Source organism: Tetranychus urticae, chromosome 1 (assembly GCF_039701765.1).
Source record: "Tetranychus urticae isolate SD_2017Ah chromosome 1, NJAU_TeUrti_SD_1.0, whole genome shotgun sequence".
Classification (NCBI taxonomy): Eukaryota; Metazoa; Arthropoda; class Arachnida; order Trombidiformes; family Tetranychidae; genus Tetranychus; species Tetranychus urticae.
This window is the reverse complement of record NC_142958.1, coordinates 15,294,758-15,313,558: the sequence shown is the minus strand read 5'-3', so window position 1 is coordinate 15,313,558 and position 18,801 is coordinate 15,294,758. Positions and strand designations below refer to the sequence as shown.

Below are 18,801 nucleotides of genomic sequence, written 5' to 3'. Positions count from 1 at the left end.
ATCCTAAAAAGCTCATATTGTTTCGGCCAAATTGATCTTCATTTTAATCTCTAGATTTGATCAGCTCTTAATGATAACCTAAATGATCTTGGTTGATGATTTATGGACATATTGTCATGATTAATTTACCTTTTACTGACTGATTGTCATACATTGTAATCCAATTTCATCTTAAATTTATGTTTTCTATGAAACCGCAAAAAGTATCTTCACTAATGAAAATTACGTCGATAATGGCAAATATAATAAACTTTTCTGATTGATTACATTATTTAAGTGAATCAAATTTGCTTCTAGAAAGGATCATCTGATTAATTTATATCTTCAACCGGATTTAGGTTAAAAAGTCTTCTAATAAGTATTCCAATTAAAAATAATGGTTCAAAAGTCATTTTTGACTAAAAAATGAGAGTAATCATTTTATGAGAATCGATCAATTTTTTATTTTAATTAGCTTCGTTTAATAATATGTAATTTTGTTGCCTTTCTGAGCGATAATATTTAACCTCAACTTTGTGTAAAACCGTTTAATGGGATAACAAAACACAATCGATTTAGCTTTTGTTTAAATTGTTAACAATTAACTTAATTGTTTCTTTTTAATATAATTTCTTTTATGCGCGAATTCCTTTGATCAATGATATTTATACATAAACATATTTATAAAGAGTAGGGAAGAAAGTTTGATGGCAATAAAATGAGAATGATGGTGTTGAGAAAAAGGATGAAATCAACATGAGAAGATGGAAAAAGATAGATCTAAAAAGGTAGAGGAAAAACAGAGATGAGCGAAGGATTAAAGCAGCAATAATAGTGATGAGATTGTCAAATGAGAAGAGCAAAGAAAGATGTCTTATTGAACAGCGAAAAAACTAACGAAGGAAAACAAAAACAATGAGCTTTCATTGAAGATAGATGTCATTATTTAACTTAGGATGATTAGACTTTTGTTTGAGACGCTTGGAGAATAATTTCTTTAGATCAATGGTATTCTTTTTATGATGAACGGTTCTCGCATAACGTCCCAATATTTGACTCTTTATAGACCCTTGTCGGCCGATCAGATCATTTGAGTTGATTTTGCTCGAATTGGATTGATTCATAACAGGTATCTCCATACGATCCCAGATATTATGCCATTTCTGTTGAGGTCCATTTGATTTTCCCAATTCCATTTCCATGTTTTTCACTTTTTCCAACATTTCTTCAAAGCAATTTGGTTGAAAATGAGTAACACAGTCATATGAAGCATTAATTATGGTTCTCTTTGATTTATCCTTATTTTGTTCTGTTGCTTCAATTTCTTCTCGACGTTGTTTCTCCGATTGAACAACTTCAAAATCGTAGCTTGGCCCGTGATTGAGTTGCTCTGTTAAATAATAATCCCATATTTTCAGGTTACTAATGCTACAATAAGGTCTGAGAACACATAAACTGGATTCAGGACACAGATAACTTGTTGGAATGTAATAAAAATTGTAAAAAGTTGGACTTTTACTCCAGATTCGTTCTGCATAATCCCAAAAGGATGCACTTTTGATGTCTAAACCGTTAACAGTGTGCGAAGTTAGTGTTCCATTGGTTGAACCAGATAAAACATCATCATTAATGTCATACTCATAACCATCATCTGCATAATCAGAATATTTTCTAGTTGCATCTTCCAAAGGCCAACCATATTTGGCTCTTTCAGCTTCACTATCCAAAAGAAAGGTTCTAAATCGACAAGAAACATAATGATAGGCAATAAATCGCAAATAATACTCATTGAATTGAAAAGACAACGGAAATTGTCTCATTATCTGATGGACTATGTCTAAAAATTGAAGAAATATGGGCGCAAAGCCTGAAGTGATAGTTTGGGCAGTATGATTTGATCGATGACTGAAACGATGTCCGAATGCGAGCCATTCTTTCTCTATGAGAACTCTGAATCCTTCAAAGGTTCGATAATAAGGATCCAAACAGAGTTCAGCAACAGAAACGATTTGTGGAACTAAATCTAAATCATCTTCCAAACAAAGTATAACTGTTGAACCCTGTAAGTCAATCAAATCAATGATTGCACTGGAGATACGCATAATAGTCTGCAACTGGTTTAGCCATTCACTGTTTTCAACTTGACGAATGAAACTTTGTTCTGGATCGGTTAAACAGCTGGAAGGACAACAAGCTTTCAACAATTTTTGGAAGCTTTGCTTCACTTGACGAACCTCATGATATTCAATAGGCACAAATTCAATCATGTTAGACAAATGATCAGATCGAGAAGATTTAACAAGACCTTTTTCTCCAAAAATATAGATACATTTTCTATTGTTTGAGAGGCTGGAGTTGTGAAGCTCAGCACCGGTTTTACGGCCATTTGAGGCAGATGAAGTATTTGGAGAGTGAATCGGAGAGATTGGTGGAATTGAGGTAACAGCATTGGTAGAAGAGACAGAGGCTGACATTATTGAAATATCATCGGAAGTATAATTCTTTGAGGTTGATTCGTGATTGTTTTTGGTGTTTGATGAGTGAAGTTTGGACCATTGTTTGCCAACTGAGTGTCCAAGAGTACCAAATGATGGTTTGCTACCTGAGGCTCGAATATTATTCATGGCTCTATTAAACGAAGCCATAACATTACTTTTTTTGTGATCTTTGGTGAAAGGAGGAGTTTGTCGGCCTGAGGCAGCTGAGGCGATTGAGTCATGACGACCAGAGAGTACTAAGGAAGGTATACCGTAATCTGTTTCAATTCCTTGTGAGTTTTCTGAATCATTATGAGAAGGAGTCAGGTTAATAATTGCTTGGAAGTACTTTTCTTGTTCAATATTAGAAGATGTTTCTGGATATGATGGCACTGAACTGTTTGAACTATTGTGTGAGGCTGCCATGGAGTTAGTTGCCCCATGGCCTTTGAGTATTCCAATAACACCTTTGCCGTGGAACGAACTGGCTCTGAGTAATAATCCTTTGGAAGCTGGATGCCTCCAAACAATAACGGGAAAACGACAATATTTATAACATCGACTTAGCCTTTGTAAACTGTCGTCAGTAACAGATGCTGGAACAGCTAAGAATGCTGGATAAGATCCAGAAACTGTGTATGAAGAGTTGACTGAGGTTATCCTAAATCCATCATGGCTGATACTATTGTTGGCAGAGTTTTTTAAACTTTTAGAGGAAGTTGGTGAAGTAATACCTGAATAATTACTAAAACCATTGGGTTGAAGGATATCCTTTGCAGATCCTAAACCTAATCTTTGGTAATCCTTGACATAACTTAATTCAGTCAATTTTTTCAATGTTCGAGAGTCTTTGGGATTGACAGGAGAAAGGTGAACATCAACACTACTACTGACTGATGAAGTTGATAAAGGTGGAAGAGTTGATGTTGTATGAACATGGGAAGAGTCACTGTTTATGGATAAATCATCACTAACAGATTTATCATCAACTGCGTCAATTATGGTTGTTTGACGATTAAAACCTGGTGTAAGTGTTTTTGAACCATAAATACCAGAAGCAGGCATGAGATATTTTGATTTTCGCGATTTAGTTTTAAGGCCAGCCATTTGAGCAGTTCTCATTAAGGTTTTCTTTGCCATTCCTTTGAAAGTGTTGCTTTTTTCCTTTTGTTTTTGCAGATTTAATAGACTCAGCTGGTGAGACATTGCAATTTGTGAGGTAAAGGCAAACATATGGAATACATTTGGTGGTGTCCTGGCCTTGTTAATCATTTTCCTAAGCATTTCAATGTCTTCAGAAGAAACTTCTTCATCAAAAGCTATCTTCATTAATTCAAATATATTTGATCTCAATTGTAAGCCTTCCTGAATACATTGATCAATTGTTTCAATCAGGTATTTGGAAGATATATTGACTTTCTTTTCTTTCACTAAAGTTGCAATGGGAAAACTACGAACAATAACATTTTCTGCAGCATATTGATCACAAGGGCGTCCCCTGAATATCACTCTATAATTGCTGAGAAATATGGCTCCTTCAGCTGGAAGTAAAACGGGTCCACCAATGGGTTGCGGAATTTGTGTAACACTAGAACCATTTACAGTTGATCCAAGAACCTCATCTCGACCATCAGGTATGAGATAGGCTCTTAAGCTTTTCATCACAAGATCTTCACCGGGTAATAAACTAGGAGTGATAATTTTAGGTTTAGTAACAGGGGGAATATTTTTGCTCTCTTTGTAAATTGCATCAAGGGTGTTACAATGGATCGCTACAATATCAGGTATCATTGAATGGAGTGATTTGATATGTTCCTCTGTTACGCCACCGTCTGTGCAAACTTTATCAACAAATCGACCTAAAAATTTAATCACATTTACACTGATTTCTGAAACAGCCGCTTGACCTTTCCCATTGGATCCCTCTTCGAAACCACTTTCATTGTCGAAGTCACGAGTATCCTTTTCATGGTCTTTATCATCCCGACAACTTTCCCTACCAGCTCCTCCACCGGTTCCAGTAAAATTTGAATTTGTATCACTATGGTGTCCGCCTTCAACAGCAGAATTATTTAACTTTGTATTACGAGTATTTTTCTCATGAAATCCAATATCCAAGGGTATTTTTAGAGAAACAATTTGATGAGTATAATCAACTGCTTGACTGTACACAGTTGATTCTTCACTAGAGGCATATTGAAGTATTTGCTCTTCACTTAGTTTAGGTTTCAAACGAATTTGTTCAGCAGCAATGTCTAAAGGTGTTAAATGTGAATCATTGATAGAACCATATAATGAAGTAACCTCTTGCTCTACATTGTGATAAAAGGTTGATTCCCAAAAACTCATATTATCCCAAATCAGATGATCTTGCAGACATGTAAAGGCAAATTGCAAGACGCCGTTATTACCACCTAGGCCTAGACGGCGACAAAATTTCATACTTAATGGTAATATTGCAGCTGCAAGTCCGTTGACATCACCAAGGCCTCGTAAACGTAAACCTGAGGCACTACCATCTAAATAATCACAATCTTGTTGCAAAGCACAGTTCATTAAACGTACAATCAAGTCGAATTGCTCATGAGTTAAGACACATTTGTTACCAGAGACATGAGCTGCTAGTTCCTTAGCTAAGGCAAGTCTTTCAGATTTGTTTTTCAATGCTCGGAGAACTGCGGGGAAGGATTTCCGAGCATCTTGAATCTTTTCTTCAAATATACAATTAATACAAGTCCTCATAACTTCTAGTCTTCTAGCTGAATTTGTAAAAAGAGCTGAATCCGAGTTGAAAGGGACACAGATTGTTGGACCGAATGCAATTATCCTAGCTTCAGCTTTAGTAGGTTTCGGTTTGTTCATGGTTAACATTTCGCGTCGTATTCGGTCGTCATCTAAAATCTCTTGAATTATGTCACTTTTGAAAGTAGGGAACTTGGGTTGATGTACACGAGTAAAAATTCCTTCCGTAGGTAATGGTAATTTAATTTGACTTGGATCCTTTGGATGTGGTTGCTCCTAAAAAGTCAAAGAAAAATTTTAGAAATAATTCATTTGGTATATTAATATTTCAAGAGAATCTCATGGACTTATGAAATTCAATTGAGAAGGAAAAAGGTTTTTTTTCAAATTATTGTACTTTAGCATAAACAAGTTATTCATAAGTTATCTACTTTTACTTTGCGTGTAACTTCATTCCTAGTCAATTAACTTTGCAAGAATGCCCATTCCAAAGGTTAAAGATAAACTTACATTAAGATATAATTGATGAGCCAATTCTTTAATGTCTTTTATAACCAATTCAGGGTTAGCCATTTCTCGTTTAAGTGTATCGTGCATAGTTGCATAAAGCTATCATATTAAAGAAAAAATAATCAAAATTGTAACAATGATGATTCTATTAAATAATTTATACTTGAGTTTTACAAACCTCATCGAAAAGATCACTGGCTCTGTATGGTGTTCCACGTTCTTGTACAAATGAATTGAAAAACATACTTTCTAATAGTCGAACAACAAATTCGTTCTCGACAAGATTTCTTTTACCAAGGAATGAGGCCTGGAAAATAGTGAAAGTAAAAATGAGAAAATAAATAAATAAATAAAGAGTAAAAAATAGATGAGTATTGCGTTATTTTCTTTGGCTATAACTCAAGAAATTTTAAATCTCATTAAGTCAATTAAAAGAAAATTCCATTTCCTGATTGCGTAGTATTAAGCATTTTAGAATTGCGTGTGGCCTGAGCCATGACCATACCTTATGGAAAGTTATGAAAGGTTTCGGGTTGATACGAACAATTTGTAAACAGGTCCTGTAGCCTTGCAACATTTGAGCAAAAAGTCTAACAAATATAGCTCTAATCTCTTTATCCTGAAGGAGAGAAGGAAGGAAAGAGATATGCAAAAAATTAGTTTAAACAAAAACAAAATTGAAGTACGGAAAACAAACAAAACAGCGAATGATAATGAGTTTCATTCATCATTAACAATTAAGTGTTAGATCAAAATAATGTAAACTAACAAGATTATTGATCAAATGAGATATAAACTCAAGAATAATGGAGCAAAATATATCATCATCATTCGCAAATTTTGGTAGAAATATTATTAAAATTAGATCTTACTAATAGATGAGGTGGAGAGGGTTTTGAATGACTAGATCGTAAAGCAACATCCTTTTTCATTAATTGTGGTGTGATGACAGATCGAAGATGAAAGACCATTTCATTATATGCAGGTCCATCAAGCTTGGGTAAATGGATACAATCTGGTATTGTGATACAACCAACATCAAGATCAACAACTATCACATCGAGAAGATCCTCGACTTCATCTTGAAGGCTAGAATGCACTCCCATTATGAAAGGTGTTGGTGAACTCAACATTTCTAGTAGAGATGAGGGTAAAAGCGGAATGTACACATGACTATACACGAATGGGTACATGAGTGATGTCAATGCATGGCAAGATTCGTAGAGCAGCGAGTAACTATCCGATTGAAAAAGAATTTTGTTATCCGTCATAACTGCGGTGAACAGACTTATTACATTATGAACATTAAGCCTCTCAAAAAGTTGAACCACTGTTGTACCGGTCACTGGCACTGTTGAACTCATTGGCATAGTGAGTACTTGTCTATCATTGGCACCTATTGAGAATTTCAACTGGGACCCTGTGAAAATGAAGAAAATAGAATAATTTAGCCAAGAATCCAATTTGAAAATATTAAATGATTTGGAAAATCATTTGAGATTAGTACCTGGTGAGGGCACCTCAATACATAATAAATTGCCGACTAATTTTTCCAATGGAATATCCATACATTCTAGATGAACTGTGTAAATAGTTTCCAAGCAATTCTATTGAGAAAGGAATATAAGGAAAAAGATGGAAATTGAGAAAGTATTAAAGCGAGTTAAATAGTACGTTTGATAAAATTATCAAGGCCATTAATTATCAGAAGCAGCAGCTCCAGTAAGTAAAATTGTCAAGAAAGCAAAGGAGATAAAATGGAATAGTTAGGAAGACAAGAGACAGGACAAGGAGAAGGAAAAAGATAAAGTACCTAGTGCAATACAACAAATAGCAATCTAAATTCCATACAATAATCATAATTAGAGCTAATATCATAGTAGCAGTGGTGATGTAGTATAATAATACTAAAATAGTATTGAACTTAATACTTCCTATGCTTCTTGAATAGAATGGTTCAAGTTGATATGTACCTTAAAAATTTCCACAAAATTATGCCTTGACTGAAGAACTATACATTTAGGAGCAAACATGGTGGATTGGTTATTGGAGCAATCTTGTAATGATCCACTGCTCTGATCCAGTAATACATTATCAATTTCACTGTCTTCTTCGTCAGGTTGCTTGATAGAATGCAAAGAGATGGACTCGTAGAAAGATAAAAAGGCACAGTAATGCTTGTTTGCATCCATATAAGTCATAACAGAAACAAAATATGATGGTTCTGGCTGTGTTGCTGTCAACCTCCATCCCAAAGGCTGGCAAAACTAGAATAAAATAGATAACAAAAAAAATTAAAACAAGAAAATGATAAAATTTGGAAAATTATTGATCTTGCATGATGCAATTCAAGATGTATGAGTAAGACGTTTTCTAAGAAAACCAAAGTTAACTTACCAACTCTAATCCATCAATTAGAGGTACATCAGGCCAATCATTTTCTGGAAACCTTTGAAGTACTTTTCCTGATCCAAGAGTACCAGCTGAAAGAGGATTTAAAAAATAGAATTAACAACCACATTAAATAAAATTAAATCAAAAGCCATCTAAAACAGTAAAGACAGAGCCAGATACATGAACTAAAAAACCTGCATACTACCAGAAAACCAGGATCCAATGATCTGGTTAAAATGACATAGATCTTCCAAAAGTAGGTAAATTTGAGCAAATTAAGATTATAATCAACAGAATAGCTATAAATATCCAACAATAGACTAGTAAATTAACAAGGCCTCAAATAAAAATAACAACAAACCATAACATGAAAAAATAATCTCAAGAATGAAATAGAGGAAAATAAAGAGAGAAAGCAGTGAAACAATATTTTTACCTTGTTTTTGATCATCATATCCAAGAATGATGAAATAATCGACAAGTCGATTCATTAGGATAATCCTTGGAAATATTCACTTAAATCAATTTAATTAGAAACATAATCAAATAATCTAATAAAATAAAAAAAAAGTTAAAACGATGGCAACTCCTATGCTAAGATCACATCAAAAGAGAGTGAACATGAAGCGCCAACCAAACAAACAGGGAGCTCAAGCTCACACAACTCTCTTTCTCTCCATTTCTATCTTTTGCCTTGCTTTCTCTGTCTTTCTTTCCCTCTAAATTTTCTCTTTCTTTTCCTCTCTCTTTGAAGATATCATTTCTTTCCATTTTAATTGCACCTTGATTTCAGATGTTTCACTGATCAACATCATCTTAATCATCTAGGTTTTCCTGTGTCTAACTCCATTGATTAATTACCAATGATAATTATAAAAGCTACTTTTTTCAAACATTTTGTTTTACTGTTTTCCATTCTTCATTCTGGTTGCATTTCTGTTTCCCATCATTGAGATTATGTATTCTCTGTCAATGGTCCAATGAGTGCCATGTTAATGAAACCTTGATAATTGTTACCAAAAACCGTCTAATCGTCTGATTTATCTTGGTTAAAATGTTAATAAACCAATTATCATCCCTGCTTGTGTAATGTCCATCATCCAGTTACCAGAAAACATGAATGTTTTGTTTCTCTTGCACCGTTTGTTGTTTTTCAGTAAATTTCCTAAACCACATTTTCCATCGCCTGCTATCAACATTTCAATCGTCTGATCTAATTGCTCTTTCATCATGGTGATTATCATTTAACCCTGTATAAATAGGATTAATAATCTGTTGAATTAATTTAACATATTTTCAATTAGTTGTGAGTGAAATAATTTCACTCTCCTCTTTTTTTACTGATATCAAACCACAAGTTGATTTTACCGCCGCCTCTAGTCTATCCTCCATTAGTGTTTATGTCTCATTTAATTTTATTTTTCTTCAATTAATGAGTTAATTATTTTAATTTGTTCTGCATTTTTCGTGTTTTTACTGTTGTAATGACACATTAAAGCTTTGTGCTAACAATAATCAGCTTAAACTGTACACATTTACTCAGAATACACAGGATCTATCAATCATCATGCCTTTTTGTTTGTGCCTGTTTTGTAATAAATAGCAGTGAAGGTTGTTCTTTACCATAAATGAACCGCTCAATGTCAATAGTTAAATCAAATAATAATCTTATGTAAATTCAGATTATTAAGATTCAATCCTGAAATTTAAACCATTTTACGTGCTTTTCGTCTGATTCAATGTCTTTCGATGACCGTCGTTTAAAGTCTCCTTTGAACCCGCAACCATTAACCATTGTATTTAAATCTTTTGTTCATGTTGTAAATGATCATTAATTGAAACTGTTTACTTCATCAGATTGAATCAATCAAGTTTACAATTTGAATTGCTGTTTGATTAGGTTTAAATTATGATATATTTACAGGAAATTTCATTTGTTGTGTGTTTCAATCAATTTTTTACATCTTACAATTGGTGAAAGCTCAACAAAAAGCTGACTTGTCTAATTTGATAGAGAGATGATGTTAATTGCATACAATTGAAAGTTTAATTTTACTTTTCAAACATCAAATTAACAGAAAAAAAATTTACAAAAACAATCAACCTGGAAGTGAAGACGTTTTCACAATTAGCTTGATTGTTGAAGCAAAGGAAAAAAACAGAGACAAGTTACTTTACAAGCTGAAGAATCCAACGTTTAAGGTGAATAAATAATAGTGCCATTAAATTATTATGATTTAATCAATGATTTAGTAGCGATTGGGTTTGGTTAACCTGATCGTGTAAACAGTCACCTGCCATTTGAACAGGAACAGTCACTTTTAAAGGCCAAGTTTCACTTTACCATCAACATGTAAGGTTAAAGTAGAGTGAAGTTATGATAGACCAAAATGATTGAAACAATTTGGTGAATTTAAAAATCAATTGACTTATTGACTTAAATGAATAAAATCTAACAAATAGTAAATTACCATTTCTAATAGATTGAAATATAACGGCAGTAATTCAGGTTTAACCAGCTTATAAAATAATCAGTTGACACTGAAAGCAATGAAAAATGATTCCGCTGAGATAATAGTCAACAGAAATTTCATTGTGTTTATTAACACACCAAAAGACTGACAAAAAGCTATCAATTAATGTTGAACAATACAGTAATTGAATTAAAGCGGGGCGAAAGTGACAAAAACTGGGTAAAAATTTAAATAATTCATAACATGTAGTTGTGTAAATGGAAGACCAGAAATTGTAAAACCAGAATCTATTGGAAACAGGAATATACCGAATCTATTGGCTTGTTTTAATCCCAAGAATCCTTGGTAAATCAATTTCAACCCACAATTGGGTATAGCCAGTAGTGTTGAATTATCCTCGAGTCAATTTCAATTTCTATCAGAAGAGAAACAAAAGGAAAATTAAAAAGTGAAGGCAAATTTAGAGGTTAACAATCAAGCAACAATTTCATGGTGAATAAAGCAAGAAAGATTATATCATAAACTGAGAAACATCTTTTCATTTAATCAAGACAATTTAACCCAAACTGAGATGACCTTAACAAGTAAATGAAATGTTTCTCAATCGTAATAGATGTAATAATTTCATCTCATTCATTTTTCATTACAAATAAAAATGTAATGAAAAAAGAAACAGATTAACCTGAAGCTAAAGATACAAGTGAAGGTGATTAAAATGGCGGTGAAACTTATTTGCATGCAAAAAAATCTGGCAAACAAATTGAGATTACCATGATATATACATGATTAAATTAATTTAACTCTCATGCCTCTTCCTCATCTTCATATCTGTAGACATATTTTTCTGTGTACGTCTATTATTACCCTTGAAGCAGGATGAATACCATGAATTAATTTCTTTAGAAGAAAATTCTGGGCGGATATTTCTTGTTTCCACCATTCTTCAAATAATAAAGAAGGATTAGTTGAATGAACGACCGTCACTATTCATGATTATCATCATCATGGCTTTTTTGCCCTTCTCTCCTGGAAACGGGTTGAGTCCATTTCTTGAAATTTATATCTTTCTCTCTTTGTTTTGATCCAATTGCTAAGTATTATCTGTATTATGCACAAATGGATAAGGTAACAAACAAAAAGGTAAGAAAAAAAATAAGTAAATGTTAATTTTTTGTTGGTAAGATGGCTAAATGATTTTCATGTTTACCAGCAAAAAAGGCAACATTTTTACAGTTCAAGGATCATGAAAACGATTGTCCATAATAATCGACCTTGCACAGTTGCTTTTGTTGATGGTGTTGATAATGATGTTTCATGGGGATGGATAATGATTATTGACTGACTAGGGAGAATGAGAGACTTTCAAAAGCTCCAATCATTATAAAAACGTAGATTAATTAATTTCATTGATCATCATTTGTAACATTTTAACATATATTTTCTCACACTGTTTCGTTTTTTTCCTCCTTCTGACTCTTCTCTGCTTGGGTCAGTGAAAACAGAAACAAGGACTAATGAATTTACACACGTATTACATATATATTTATAAATTAGCCATAAATATATATACATAAATTGTGTGCTGGTAACTGTGATTTTTTTCAGCTCGAAAAGGTTAATTATGCATTTGGCAAAGAGTAATCAATGAAATGTTGAAAGTGATGATCAATTGGCGATAAACGTTTTGCGAATTGTATACGTGATTATTTGACAGGTTCATCTCTACTGGTATCCCCATCAGGTTTAAAGTCATCTTCTTTGCCTTGAATCTTGACTGCCACTGGTTTTGGCAATTTGTTTTTCCGCTCTTCTGGTAACAATCCTCATCAAACGCCATTCACTTGTAAAATTTAATGACCAAATGAAACTAGGAAAAATGGACAAGAAAGATAAGGTTGAAAATTTGACTAAAAACCAGGTAAATAAAGTTAAAATGGTGAGACGCTTAAAATCTGTCAAATAGGAGTCAGTCAACAGATGAAAAAGGAGAGAGAAACAAAAATCTGTAGCTAACTTTGTTTTTCCTATTTTTTGTGTTGATCCAGGTCTTGAAATTAGTTTCTCAAGCGTTCAAGTTAGCCTAAGGCAAGGCTGCTTTTTTACCGTCCATCCATACAAGTTGAAAGTCAACTAAACCTAGTACATAAAGCAGTGTAATGGTGAGGGAAGACAGAGAAGCAAAGTAAACAGCACAACTCTAATGGTAAAGTCAAAGTTGTCAAAATGGTTTGAGACCAAAACTCGTAAACCGTTGACCCAAACATGGTTAAGATCCGAGGCTTAATTGAAGGAGGCTGGAAGATGAAAGAAAAAAAAGCAAATTAAAAGACTGACAACAAGAAAGATGGTAAAGATGAATGGAAAATTGTCCACAAAAAGAAGGCTCTACAATACTAGAAAAGGTTGAGATTTTAAAAGACTGTTTCATGCTGATTGTCACAAAATTAGGTAATATGGTTGGACCCTGTAATTATGAGCTCCTGTTTTAACAAGTAAAGTCAGTTAATAATCCAGAGGAAAAGTGAGAGACCAAGTTGAATGGAAAGGTAGAAATGGAAGTGGGGAAGGAAACTAATAATAAAAATGATAGGCAGCAAATTTACTTGTAAGGGTAGTCATAATTACAGGAAGAACCATTTTCAAGAAATAATCATTGAGGTAAAAAAACAGGTAATCTGTACATGCATAATAATGCGACACAGAAATGCAATCATCACATCTCATCATCATTGTCATTACCATTATCATCATTATCGTCATTTCTATTCATTCACTTTTTGCTCATTTTGCTATGTTTTTTGTAACTCTTGGCTTTTGAAACCTGGTTTGAAGAGGCTTTTTGATGCTACGATTTCATAAACTTGCTAAGGCTTTGCGCAAGTTGAAATTGTGATCAACTCTGATTGTGAATTGCTATTGATTGGGATTGATTTACATTAAATTGGGTAAAAGTTGAGCAGAAACGTCAATCTAAATCGATTTATGTGAATGCACTTTTTGTAAGAGTTAATCAAAACTTGGCCTTCAACAGCAATCTTAATCTGGTTAAACCTTTTCCCTTCAATGTCCTAAATAAATGAATTTAGCTCAGAATATAGTTGAACCTCTTCAATCAATTTTCAAAATGAAAAACTAATATTAAATCTTTCTTCATCATCACTAAACCTCCCTACTTAATTGTCAACATTTTGTTCAAGGGTTAGATTGTTGAAAAGAGTCAATAGCTGATTTGGGTTTTCACTTCATTATTATCATCAACGCCAAATGTATTGGATAGGCATTATCATTGATTCAATGTGATTTTGATTAGAGTGGAGCTCAATCTAGATAATCTGCATGAAATGTAAAACCAATAATTAACTTTAAAGATTAATTTCATTATAAAACTATCATTATAACCAGTGAATAAATCTGTTGCTTCATTTGAATAACTTGAATATGGCTAGGGAAAATGGCAATTGAACGACAATAAATAGATTAATCAAGATTGTTCAATCTATCACTCTCTACTTCGCCTTCTTAAAGATATGAGATAACACGAATCTGACCTGATCATGACCTAAATTTTGACCTTCTCCCCACCAGTTAACCAGTAAATCGTCAAAACGACAAAATTAAAAACAAGAAAGAATAAAATTCTTAAGGCAAATCAGTATCAATTGCAATTACCATTAACAAGAGTTGACTGGTTATAACCCGGGCTACTGGTTTACATTGAGAAAAGAGGAGAAATCAAATGATCATGATGATGGGGGGATGATGATGCTTTGATGATGATGATAATTGTAAGAGAAGGGCAAGAATGTTGAAAGAGCATGGAGAGGAATAACGATAAGACCTGATTCAACTGGTTCTTGAAGCTTAACATCAATTTAAACCAGAAATACATTCATCAATACGATTCCAGAATAAGTGCAATACGAGCAAGATATCACTTTATCATCTGTAAGTCCATTTGAGTCAGTTTATTCAATTGCTGTCCTTTTTCATGGTCCATTCAAATTTCCAGACTTGGATGAAGAGTTAGCTACATAAAGAGGAAGACACAAAAAAACAAAAGAAGGTGATTAATGAGAAAGCTTAAATGAAAGGTTAAGAAATGGTCAAAGAAAGCGAATGGTTAATTTTCAATTTGATTTATAAAGGTCTCCATCTCTTGTGAAGGTAAAAACATGAAGCATAAAAAAAGATTGAATAGCTAAAGATGTACCTTTCGGAACAGATTTTCAGATATTGTCTTTAATGTAATTAAAAGTTAATCTCAACATCTGTAGTTGCAACTTACCTTGACTTTTGTTACATCAACATGTGTTGTAGAGAAAGTATTTATTGTCTTTCTTCTTATGCCTTTCCTTTCCTTTTTCATTTCACCCTTGGTCATTGAAGCATAAGAAACAATCATTTGGCGGTAACTGCACTCTACTCTGATTCAAAGCAGCAACACAAGTATTATCATCTTTTGTATATTCATAATCATTATCATCACCATCATTAGTTGTCCCAGGATCGGCAGTGCATTTTTTTACCCGCCAATGGACCAACAAAGATCTCAACTTGAGTAGGTCTGACTAACACCTTTGACGAGTTAACTGAATCCGGTAGTTTATTGAGCAAGGTTGGCTGTTTGTTGGCTTCTGTAACATCTTGAGCAATTGAAAAGGTAGTCCAAAAAAATCATCTACAGTTCATTGTTAACCATAAAACAAGATTAAACTTATAGCATTGCAAAGATTGATCTTGGCTCGTAATATTGACAGTTTGCCATGAAGAGTACATCTACATTGACTTTGAGAAAAATGTCACTCTACTTGTCACTTTTGATCAATCAATTCAGCCATTAATACAGATGAATCCAAAAGATGTAAACGTGAAATTGACCAAGATGATGAAAATATGGAGAAAGTAGACTTAATCATTCTGCATTTAAACAGATTTATCCATTTTCTTTCGAATCTCTCAGCAAAATCCTTCAAAAATGATTCAAGTTACACTTTTTTAATCAGAGAATGTAAAATTTTTTGAAACAACTTTGAAAGTATAACAATTAACTGTTAATTGCTAACAAAACAATCGGAAATATTTCCTGAAATGAAACATTATATGAAGCTGTTTCCATCTAGTGGTGATAAATCCAACCAAATTGGTACTTAAGGAAAAGAAAGTTTGTTTTCATCGACATCGACATTAAGAATCTTAATTTAAGATTGATATTAATGATAACTAGAAATTGCATTGAAAAACGCAGACGAAAGAAACAGTTTTATGTATAAGAGATCAGTTACAGAACTGATTCTTCACCCATAAATACATTCAACTATTTGCAAACATCAGTTTTTGATTTTAATTCATCTGACCAAAAAGTGTAATTATCATACACCAGTGTGAAATGCATTACAGTAGGGTTACCCTTACAGTAAAAGCTCTGAAAGTTCGTATTTCTTTTGGGTGGACCGGGGGGCCGCGACCGCTTTTAAGGCACCGTCTACCCTTACTACCTAGGTGTTTTACCGACCCATAGGCGCTAGGCTTTATCCAGCTAGGTGGGAATCCATAGGATGGGGGTTGGGATAGGTCAGGGGCTGAACCCTGGATAAGCAGTTTTACTGTATACGCTCGAGTACCAGGACTTGTCGAGATTCGAACGCTAACCCCAAAGATACAGACACAACAGCAGTCTTGTCGCAACCTCTAACCACCAGACTAAAGGTTGTACTCCCATTTTCGGTTTTTGGACCGGCCCGACAGGGACCGCACCAGCTTTTTGCGCTGGTTACACATTTGTTAGTTTGACGAATCCAGGGTAAGGGAGAGAGGGTTTCCAGAGGGCTTATGCTCTGGGTAAGCTTGAGAGGGTCTGCCCGACCTAAGGACTTCGACGAGATTCGAACGCTAACCCCAAGATGCAGAACACAACATATGAAAGTTAGCAGTCTTATCGCCGTTGGAGTTAACCCATTAGGCTAACTCCCAAAGGCTGTGAGCGGTCCAGCCATCTAGAGGAGTCCCTATCGCACTACGGATTTATTTATCACTAAAAAATCACTCATAAGCCGGGTTAAACGTCAAATCCTCTAGATGGGGGAGTTCAATTTCTCACAACCTTTGAGAGGTTTTACTGTAACTTGATAGAATTTCGTGTTGGCACCCTCTAGCGTCTTTATTCAAAATTGTATTACTGTATGCATAAAAAGGTGGTTTAAGCTTTTCTCTAAATCGAAGAGATGGAGTTGTATTTTATTGATGATCTGTTGTCAACTGAAATCCATCTGATCTCCAACTGTTTACAATTGTTGATCTTGAATCATTTGACCAACTTGCCTCTTAAATTGACTTTCATCCAATGTCATTTACTCACGAGCAAGTTAACAATAAATTATTTTATTTTTGTCAGCATTTCAATTGCTCATTGATAACAGCATTAGAAATTTATCAGTCAACTATCCAGCCTTTGGTAGTAGGAAAAATTTGATGCAATGAAAGATCTCCCTGATATGAATTATATCAGAATGTATTTTTGCATATGTATATTTTATACTTTCTCGGTTTGGGAGAGACATGCATTTGTATTCAGCCGGCATTGTATGTATTTCAGTTTATTGATGAACCTCCAACCAGACAAAGATATCTCAAAAGGAAATGGAAAGAAGAGTATGAAAAGCGTGTTAAAATGTTTGCGATATTATCCAAGCACTTGACTTAACTATGTTCCAGGACCCTGTATATACTTTTATCAATATATTAATTATATTACGTTAATTTATATTCTAATAGATTAATGTATATTGCAAGAACAAATTGGAATTGCCATTACTAGGAACCCAAGTGATCAATCTAACGATAATTATCCTATTTTGGTTCGCGATCCATCGCTTGCTGCAAGTAACCCAAGGCATTAACCCTCTAAGATTGTTGAGTGAAATTTAATGTGATTTCTATGAAATTATTGATTTTTATTGAATTTTTAGTTTGCGAGCGTTATGAATCAAACAGACAGAGGAATACTAGAAATGTTCGGATTATAGCACTTCCAAATCAAAGGGCGCAAGAGGTAAAAATTTTATAAAAGGTAAAATTTTCCCTTACTAATTCAATTTTTTTAGCTTGTTACAGTAACTGTAGATGAAACTGTTGAAACAACGGATGAACCTGTTGAAGTTGTTGAATTTCTTCAAGTGGAGATGAGTCAAGCCATCAACAAAATTCATTAGCATTAGTGCCAGTTGACACTCAAGATGAATCTATGGAATTGTTTTACTCCAACGAAAATGATAATTGTCAAAATGAATCAATGGATTTGTCTTTAAATGAAAATATTAATGATTCTTTTGAATTTGAACATGATGATGAAAGTAAAGAAGTTGTTCAGAAAAATTATAATTTGGTTGATTGTGAATGAGAAACTGAGGCCAGTCTTCCAGATATAAATTCGTTTGAGGAAAATGACTTACAGTGAAGTACCAGTAATTGCGACTAAATTTATATAAGACCCCTTACATAGGTTGTTTACATTCAAATATTTGAATAAATGTGATTATAATCATCGGGTTTCGGCGATTTTTAACATAAACTTCAAAAAATTAGAAACTCTTTCAAGTGTTCACCTCATTATCTGGTCGAAAGAAATTCTTAAACGAAGATAATTAGATTTTTGCAATGAACTGTACTAATTAGCAAACATTTGCTCGTAAAATAGCTTTTTTGCTATTTCAAGAGAGTCGCAATTACTGGTACTTCACTGTAATGGTACCGAATACCATAAATAGTTTAAATCACAGTACCCAAACTGAATGTTTTGCAACTTTGATTTTTCAACAATCTGGCGCTGTTGACTTATATGAGGTATGTTTAACTTTGTAAACTTAGTAAATTAAGTTAATATAATCAGTTTTTGTATTTCTTAGTTCATCCTCGAACAGATCTTTATTGAAGTATTTAAAGAAAGGTTAGGATTCAGATTTAACAATTTTATGATAAATTTAAATGAAATTGAATTACCAGATAAACATGCTGATGATATTCAAATTGATAAAGCTACTGGCGATGAAAGAACTGAAGTTTTTTACAATTTGATCGAAAGATACTTTGAGTTATGTTTAATACCAATTACTCATGCAGAAAGATCATGACAATTAATGAGACTTATCCATAAGAAAAAATGATAAAAAACTCTTTTACTTCATTATTGTTTGAATAAATAAAAAATATTTATAGTTTAATCTTGTCTA

At 33.4% G+C, this 18,801-nt stretch overlaps 1 protein-coding gene and 1 long non-coding RNA gene across 3 annotated transcripts; both read right to left on the bottom strand.

The window, feature by feature from the left end:
• Positions 1–553: 553 nt before the first annotated feature.
• Sbf (SET domain binding factor) lies at positions 554–8,719 on the bottom strand. Its single transcript, XM_015935415.3, has 9 exons — positions 8,539–8,719; positions 8,106–8,191; positions 7,682–7,975; positions 7,216–7,315; positions 6,581–7,128; positions 6,214–6,327; positions 5,887–6,015; positions 5,709–5,807; positions 554–5,474 (listed from the first exon to the last, which is right to left on the bottom strand). The coding sequence occupies exons 1-9, from the start codon at positions 8,591–8,593 to the stop codon at positions 903–905; spliced, it is 5,997 nt and encodes a 1,998-aa protein (XP_015790901.1). The 5' UTR covers positions 8,594–8,719; the 3' UTR covers positions 554–902.
• A 1,405-nt stretch (positions 8,720–10,124) lies between these two features.
• LOC107367774 (uncharacterized) lies at positions 10,125–15,532 on the bottom strand. 2 transcript variants are annotated; one of them, XR_016197870.1, is made up of 7 exons: positions 14,862–15,392; positions 14,415–14,603; positions 12,591–12,870; positions 12,276–12,443; positions 11,784–11,918; positions 11,441–11,677; positions 10,125–10,991 (listed from the first exon to the last, which is right to left on the bottom strand). It is a non-coding gene; the product is annotated as an uncharacterized LOC107367774 (long non-coding RNA). The 2 variants fall into 2 exon arrangements; XR_016197869.1 differs by lacking the exon at positions 11,784–11,918 and having other exon boundaries at positions 14,862–15,532.
• Positions 15,533–18,801: the final 3,269 nt, after the last annotated feature.